The sequence below is a fragment of the Hyposmocoma kahamanoa genome, unplaced genomic scaffold (assembly GCF_003589595.1).
Source record: "Hyposmocoma kahamanoa isolate Upper Pololo Valley unplaced genomic scaffold, ASM358959v1 62, whole genome shotgun sequence".
In the NCBI taxonomy this organism is placed as follows: domain Eukaryota; kingdom Metazoa; phylum Arthropoda; class Insecta; order Lepidoptera; family Cosmopterigidae; genus Hyposmocoma; species Hyposmocoma kahamanoa.
In genome coordinates, this window is record NW_020653850.1 from 5629988 (window position 1) to 5639392 (window position 9405).

Sequence of the window (9405 nt, forward strand, 5' to 3'; positions counted from 1 at the left end):
CCAGTCGTTTTAAAGATATGTATATGGAAATGAAATTTTATTTGATCACCAAAATTAAACATTTTCAACAAAATTAGTACATTGGAGAAAAAAAAACAAAAGCAGAGCCGACCCTATCATCTGTAGACCTATCTCAGTCATTACCATTCTTTGCAAGACTGTGGAACTTGTACTCACCAACCGTTGCCTGTCGTGACTTGTAGATTAGTTAGTGATTGTCTAAACGGAATCCGGCGAGGGCCTAACCTGAAATTAGGGCGATGCCAATCTTGTCAAAACGCTACCAAAACACAGGCGTGTCCATTCTTTTGTGGAGAAACGGAGTTCCTTTGGCCTGACTCCGACTTTTCGTTACATATACCGAAAGCCGACTATCTCTAGCTACTTAGGATGAACCTGTCCTCCAATTTGAACTTCAGCACATACATAGACTCAGGACTTTCCAGAGTGAGGCGTTACGTTGCACCGGGACAGTTGCTTCAACTGTACCAAGCACAAGTCCGTTCGTGTATGGAGTACTACATGTTGTGGATATGCCAAAGATTCGCATGAAGCGTTACGCTTCCAGATTTATATGGCAAACGGCTATGGAGTGAAATTCCCTGTTTGTAGACTTATTCCCTGAATAACTTGGGCTTTTTCAAGGCGAGAGTGAATAGGCAATATTTAGGTGTGCTTGCTCCATAGTCACTGTTCACCAGGTGAGACAAAGGTCAAATGCGCACTTACATTTTGTATAGAAAAAGTCATTATTATGCATGATTAAAAATATTTTTACCGACACAGAAAATTTACAAATTAAATGAACTTTAATTTGTTTTCCAACATTATGGATTTGTAACCAATAACAGTGTTATTAAGACATAAAATACTACTTACTTTCTAATTTTGGTGAACACAGATAAACCACCAAAATTGTGTCACCAAAACTGGAAAATTAGCAAAGTTATTTAAAAAAAAACACTACTTAATTTAAGCCAACATTAACTAGGTATAGCATATCAAAGGTACCCAAAATCAACATTCAAAATGCACACATCATTATTTGAAACCTTATTTGTTTCCTCGGTAAAATGATCACAAAAATTGTTCAGTTTTGGCCCCCATGTCACCAAAGTCAAAGCCAAAGTCAAAGATGATTTATTCCATAGGTAAAATAAATTTACACTTGAAAACGTCACATTTATGCTACTCCTCGTTCACTGCGCTGACCTCCCTGAGAAGAACGAACAAGAAACTCTAGGGATTGCTCTTTTTGAAGTTTACTGTCTAAGGTCACTCCCAAGAAGCCTGTTTTATTAACAAGGTCTAACTTTTCTCCGTTTATTTCTATGCTTGGACTAGTCGATTTTACGTTAGGTAATTCAAATTTAACACATTTTGTCTTCTTGGCATTAAGCAATAAATTGTTAGCATTAAACCAATAAACTACCTTAGAGAGGGTATCATTAATATGGTCATAGTTAATGTCACGTCTGTCTGTTTTAAAAAGCAAGGATGTGTCATCAGCAAATAACACTATTGCGCAATGGTCCTTAACAAAGAATGGCAGATCAGTAATATAAATCTGAAATAAGAAAGGTCCAAGTATTGAGCCCTGCGGAACACCCATTTTTACCGGAGAACCTAAAGAAATCACTCCATTTATGTCTACTTTCTGAATTCTACCGTTGAGATATGACGAGACAAGTTTCGACCCCTTGCCATTTACATCGTAATGTTTCAGCTTCCTAATAAGAGTAATATGATCAACGCAATCAAGTGCCTTTGAGAGGTCACAGAAAACACCAATAGCGTTCTGGGACCTTTCCCAAGCATCAAAGATGTGGTTTAGTAACGCTACCCCCGCATCGCTAGTCGATCTACCACTAGTAAACTCGTATTGTTCACTATGAAAAATATGATTCCTACCGAAATAGGACAGTAAGTGAGTCAGCATAACCTTTTCGAATATTTTACTTAAAGCTGATAAAATTGAAACGGGCCTAAAGTTGCTAGGATCAACTTTCCTACCGCTTTTGAATAAGGGAATAACCTTGCTGTATTTCATTAAATCGGGAAAAACACCTTCGTCAACGCACCTATTGAAAGCTACAGCTAAATGTGGGGAAATTAGATCAATAACTGAGTCTATAACTTTAGTTGTATGCCCCAGAGATCTTCAGTTTTTTTAACATGTATTGATTTAGAAGCTTTTATAACGTCTTGTGGATTAACATGACGGAAATTAAATAAACTGCCACAAACGTTAACATTTTCCTTTAGGAGATCAATAGCAAGTGAAGGGGAGGAATTTAATGATTCTGTAGTGTTCACAGCAATTTCCGAAAAGAACGATTCAAAAGCTTGGGCTACTTTATCTTTCCATTTTTTAAGTTTGCTGTCTAATTCTAAAACTATATCTCTATCGTGTTGTTTAACACTGCCTGACTCTTTATTTACTATGCTCCAAGTAGTTTTAGATTTATTTATCGATTGTCTAATTTTGTCGCTGTGGAACTTAACCTTAGCATCTACACATACTTTCTTAAATATTTTTGAATAAATTCTAACGTATTCTATGAAATTGGAATTAGTATTATAAGTTTTCATAGCATATAGCTCATACAAACGAGACCTATTGTTATGAATACCTACTGTTGCCCAGTCGTTGAATTTAGTATCTCAATGGAAAGTTAATGTTTTCGATTTAAATATAGGTATTATCAAATTCATTTTTAATTAAAACCAAATATCATGCTATATAAAGTGTTTGGAACCTCCGATATATGGGGTAGGGAATTTAAACTATTGCCGATATTATTTTGAAATCTAATGATTCGTTCTGTGGTAATCGGTCTGCAGAGAAATTGATCTACCTTCTTGCTCATTTTACAATTAAAAGAAGCCAACTGGCCACTATGGTCTGATCTTAAGCAATTTATTATTGATTTAGACACTGCGTCTGTGTTACAAAAGATGTCATCAATACAAATAGAAGAGGCAGTGATGCGAGTTGGTTCTAAGAAAAGATTAATCAAGATAAAACTTTTAAATAAATTAATGAGTCTTACAGAAGTAGAACAGTTTTCCAACAGGTTTACATTGAAATCTCCACATATTACGTTTTTTTTTATTGGAAAAATCCGCTTTAAACTGTCTTCCATAATTAATTCAAACTCGTTAAAATTAGCAGAGGGGGCCTATATACACATAAGACGACAAACTGATCCAATTCCACACATGAAATCTCAATAGTTCGTTCAGTAGAAAGATCTGTGATATCATTACGCTCTTTAAATTTTAAGTTACGTTTAATAATAATCATGGATCCGCCTCTCCTTAAGCTCTTTCTTATGATATTACTTTATATTAGACCATTTAATTAATCATTTATTTGATTATGGACAGTAATATGCACTGAGAATACGGGTGTACCAGTATTTTTTCAATATATGGTTTGATTTTTTTCAATCATGAAAATAAGTTTCAGTCACAGGTTGTAGACGCGTCACCAAAATTAGAAATCAGTAATAAAAAAAAATTATAAATTAAATACTATAACGTCATCGTAAGAATTTTTCTTTAGTGGCTCCGGGTGGAGATTTAGGTATACTTGACTACAAAAAATATTACATATCTATTTTGGCAACTTACACTACGACTTTCGACCACGCCGCGCAAAAACCACGGCTGGCAAAAATCACAGTACTTACGACTTATTATGTAAATGTAAATATATGTAAATGTAAATATATGTCAATTTTAGAAACTCGATTATGTTATGTTATTGATTTTTAAAGAATATCATGATGTTTTACTATCATGATATTCATTTTTCTTTTTTTTATAGTTTGCTAATTATTATTTATTTATAAGTATGTTGGTCTGCCACGCAGAGGTACCGGCCGGGAAAAATATTTGTACGGCCTGGACGGCCTACATTTATTTCTCTTCTTGGACTTGTAATTTGCGATCGTCTATATATGTGTGTGTGTCTACGGCACCCGCGACACAGGGTTTCCCTAGTGCGGGACTATGAGTGAGTTAAAAAAATATAGGTATTAGTCACTTTACTCCAGGTGACGCTGGAATACGCATATAGCACACACTAAGCACATAAAGGTACAATGTTATACAATTGGATAAAAGTTGAGTAACTTAACTCTCACTGGTCACTCACCAGAGGTTTGCGGACGCAATCATATTAAGTTTACAATTCCGTAATTATCTATAAAGGATTTCAAAAAGGACAAACTCCCTAACATGTTACAAGGTAATTGAATGAGGATGGAACATATTTACAGATGGTAGGGAGGAATTATGTGCAATATATTGCATAATGAATAAAAAAATATATTCTATTTATTCTCTGCTGATTTAATAGTTTGTGAGGTAATTACAAATGACTAGCCTTAATTAAGCATAAATTAAAGTACTCTCTAATCACAAAAATTAATTAAAGATGGAAATGCATGTCAATTATCAAATTCAGTGTGTATATTTTTGAAAATATTTTCTCTGTAATACTTAAGTTCCTCTATACTCTCCTTTATATCATCAATAGCTCTATGCTTAAAAGTCTTCTGAGGTACTCTTGAATATTCACTGGAGTACCATCTTTTGGCCAACTCCTTTAATGTACTTACATCTATAATTCTATAATGTAAATAGTTATTAAGTCTTGGCATATATTTCATGATAAATAATCTGTCCATGTAAACACTGTTGCCTCCTAGAGGACACCTCTTTTCCGGCACGTGAGCTTTTACAAAGTTGAGAATTTGTTCCTCAGCATCTTTAACTGTTATTTTTGAATTTCTGCTAGCCATGGTCAACCCACTCTGAAATTAGAATAATAATACTATAGGTAAATATTGTTTATACAACCACTAGACTTAGACAATAGATAGGCTGACAAAGCTCATTCTACTACAGTAGAGAAACTCTGTCACTGGAAAGGAATGGCATCAGAGTGCCGACTAGACACTTAAAAGGGCATTATGACTTGACGAAGTACATCCAATACCAATACTGTCAATAGTGTTAGAAGAATAGGAGAGGGTGTGGTTTTTCTGTTTCTAATGAAGCAATAAACAATTTTGACATATCTTTACTTATGCCATTCTTCCATGAGGGCTGCAACTGTCAAAAATTGAGCAGAGAGAAAATAGTGAGTGTATAATAGATTCAGCCATGTGGGGGGTGAAACTCCTCTGCATTTCCTCAACCAGTGCTACCCTCTAATAGGCGTATGTAGTTTCAAACAAACAAAACTGACAGAACTAGGAAAGTCCTTCAGTTCTTCAATGCTGTTGGCCTTGGCCCTGAACTGTAATTAGTGGTGATTACAATAGATGAGTTAATGGTCATAGTGATGAGGGACTGCATAGACCCTAAATAAAGCCGCCCTATTAATCATAATGAATAAATATTGTACAAAACCCCGTACCTCACCATGTTGATTGATGCACCACTCACACATATTATTAAGAACATCGTCAGGCTGATGAATAATCAAATTCGGTCCTGTTGCTACAATATTCAGCTGTGAGTCTGACACCAGACATGCTATCTCTAGAATATGGTCTTTATCTATGTCCAAACCAGTCATCTCCATATCCAGCCAGACTATTCGCTTAGCGCCTGTATGAGCTTTTGAATTCATAGCTGACATCAAACAATTATCTGTAAATTTTTTTACTTCTTCATTTCATCTTAGTGTTCAATATTCTGCCTGTGTTATCAATCTACAATGATAACGAATGCCCCGCATATTGACTGAAACGAAACTGGCTACATGGTGTCATCGGTGTCGATGTTAGCAGTCAGTGTCGCTGAAAAAATGCAACTTGTACTTGAAATGTTATATTTATTTCTTTTCATTTTTATCGTTATTATAACACAAAGAAGACTCACACCCACACCGCTGCCGTCGTAGTGAAGGGAGGAACGCGTGAGTACTTCTATATCATTTTAGCCAGGATAGCACAGGCAAAAAATTACTAGCGCCCTAAATATCGATTCGATTGTACGCAGTTACTATAACATTGAAAAGCGCGTTGGTTGTACGCTTCAACATCAGCTTAACCTTCAAAAAGCATGGCTACAAACATTACCTTCGTGAAATTATACTTTAAATATAGGTTATACACTAAAAATATCAAATTAAATAATACTTACTTGCCGGCCAAACGACAGTTTTAGCCAAATAATTACTATTGATACTGAAATAACGCCGAAGTACATTCATCTAAATAGGACCATGTATTTCCAAAAGCCGCGTTACTTGATCGTCGGTTCGCGCCACTGAAGGTTCGCGCACAAACTAGAGATGTTTCACTAGAGATGTGATTAACTGCTATATACGCATAGCACGCTAAAAGCTAAATTTTTATAGCGCGCTATTTAAAGTGCTAAAATTATAATTTTTAGCAACTCAAGGTCGTGTGATATTGTAACGAACGGAAAGAAACCTGAAATAGTTGACGTGCGCTAACATAGAATAGTTTACAGTTTTTTATGGTTAGTTACGACCGACTTCATTTGTTTTGTAACTATTACATACGTGTTACAGGTTATAGACGATAAATCAATAAGCATCTCTTCATATTTTAACAATTTACTGTTTACAATTTGCACAAAACTTTACACTGGTTATTTACAGTAAATTACACTCATAATAATTAATAATAACGCACACACTCGTACTTCTATATACAATATTACAAGACTTATTAATTAAACAAACGGTAAACTAACTAAATAAATCCAAGTACTTAATTATATGTTAATTTAAATCGCTTCACCAGACGAAATTTTGCTAACGTTCCACCATTAGCTCAAAATCGTAATAAAACGTCACAAAAATTATAATTTACAACATAACTACAATTATAATACTTGCTAAGTGCTAAATATAGCATTAGAGCTCAAACGTAAAATTTAACATCAATAAACCAATCAGCTATTTCGCGTTTCGCACCAAACGTTAAATGCTACAAATAATATGTGAAAGTATTTCACATTAAAATTGTTGTAACCAATGACAAAAGCCGCAATTTTCACAGAGAATATAGTGCCATCTATGAAATATTAAGGGAGATAACTCAGGACGAAGAAGGATTAAACGACGATTTTATTTTATGCACTAGAGCATAAAATCCTATTTTATGCAGCCTACACGCAGCATAAATACGAACTTTAAGAGCATGAGAAGATGAAACATAAATATTGACTACCGCCGCTTAAAAGACTATGTAAAAAACCCGAATAAGTGAACTAAGTTATTTAAGAGAATTAAAACAATCTATTAGAACTACAATGGAAAATATTACTGATTCCGATAATGAAATGAAGACATGGCTCAAAAGACTTTTATCTAAGCCAAAACCATTAATAAAAAAAGAGACGAATAAATAGTGTTGCCACTTTGCCCAAGAAGGAAGTATTTAAACCTAAGTAAAAAAAGTTGTTAAATTCCAAGAAATTAAATCTGGGTAAAATTGCCTAAAGTGGCTGAACAAAAACGTAATTATGAGATTGCGTTTTCAAATACATATTTTTCTTAAATTTACAAATTATAAATCGAAAAATTATTTATCATCAATATCAATCAAATTATTATCATCTTGTGATATTGAAGGTTAAGCTTTGTTTTCGTTTTTTTACAATTTTTTACTTTTCTTATTAAAAGAGCTCAAATATTTGGCTATCAAATACTTTGTTTTGTGCCTAATAATTTCGTAAATCTGAATAAAGCTATATAGCTAAAAACTGGCTACGTTGGCAACACTGGGAATAACTTTTACTGTTTATAATGCTCACTTCATAAGGAACAATATTATTAAAATTTAGATTATTATTTATCCCCTTGTCATTATTTTCAGCTATTACCATCTCATTTTCATTTCATAATTTCCATCCTTTATTGTTTAGATTTACCTATAATATACTACCTACCCTATCCTGTTGGTCACCGTACCAAAATTCCGTTTGTTTTTATTTTTATTAGTTTATTATTATTATTAGTTTATTATTATTAATATCCAGACCCCACATCAAAGTTCCACAACAACAACAACTGCGACGACAATGATATCCTGTCTCAAGAAGGAAGAAAGTATTGGAAGAATTATCAAAAATTGGCAACTCAATCGCGAAATTGTAACTCCTTAGAACAATAACTAAAACACTGAGACCGTCATACGGTATATGAATATACTAAGCGATAATATACATTACAATTTATGGTATGTATTATTGCAGCCACTTTACACTGCCAAATTAAATAACTGTTACGCTCCTAGTGATGAAACGGAAACAGGTGTCAAAAGTAAATCTTAGCAGAAACGGAAACGGAGGCAGATGCGGAAGCGGAAGCGTAAATACTAATGACCTTAACGAAATACTTCCATACGAGACTAGTTGTTTAGTTTCATTAATTATACAAAACTACCAAGACCCACGCGCCTCACCGCCAAGCAATACGCGCGCACGTATGATCCATTATAAACATTATAAACTTCCGATAAAAAGTCCGTTATAAAAGTTGCGGAAACAGAAACGGATACAAATGTGAAAAAGCGTGCGGAATTTCGGCAGTTGCGGAAGGGGAAACAAGGGTCGTTGCAGCGGTAATCGCCACCACCACGCTAGTCGACAATGAAAACAGCTGCCCAGAGTAATTACAGTAATTAGGTTGTTGACGACTTATCCAGTTTTGAGGGTTATTTTTGACGTTTGCTCTCGACATAAACCATATTGCTACGATACGATTTTTGGGGAATAAAACTATAATTACTAAAGATTTTATCTAATTTATCAGTTGGCCGATGACAGTGATATTGCAATTACAATGTATATCAAGGTTTACGTCTCGAGACAATTGGCATGTAAAGTAATCTACACTCAGCAAAACAAGCTGAGATTAATAAATCACCCAAAAATCTTCAATGGGTAGTATTCTTTATTTTAACTAATAATAAATGTTACTTTTCTACGATCAAAACCTAAGTAATCCAATTTACCTACAATAATCTATAACAAATATTGTTATTATATATCTTTAAACCGCTCTATTCTTGTGTCCCGATTAATTGACAGACTAAATGAATAAAATTATTTTACGATTTTATTATAAATAACGTGAGACTACCAGTCGTTTCGTGTAAAAATACTCTTAGCCATTGCCAACTAGTTTCATGTTTCCAATCATCATCGAATCGGGAATATTTTTAATCTGTTAAGTTGTTGTACTTAGCCGTTGTCGTTCGTACCTGTGTTGCCATATCAGGCGCTTTTTCGCCATTTACGCTACTTCGAGGGGTCGCGCGGCGACTAAAAAAGTGATCGGCGACTCGGCGATATTTATGTTATATTTGAAATAGGAAAAGGCGATTTTAGGCTACTTAATAAAATGTCTGG

At 34.2% G+C, this 9405-nt stretch overlaps 1 protein-coding gene across 1 annotated transcript; it reads right to left on the reverse strand.

Annotated features, from left to right (window-relative positions):
• Window positions 1–4351: 4351 nt before the first annotated feature.
• LOC113229683 (probable oligoribonuclease) lies at window positions 4352–6278 on the reverse strand. The gene is made up of 3 exons (XM_026463364.1): window positions 6163–6278; window positions 5432–5667; window positions 4352–4823 (listed from the first exon to the last, which is right to left on the reverse strand). Exons 1-3 carry the CDS (start codon window positions 6230–6232, stop codon window positions 4458–4460), a joined length of 672 nt encoding a protein of 223 aa, XP_026319149.1. The 5' UTR covers window positions 6233–6278; the 3' UTR covers window positions 4352–4457.
• Window positions 6279–9405: the final 3127 nt, after the last annotated feature.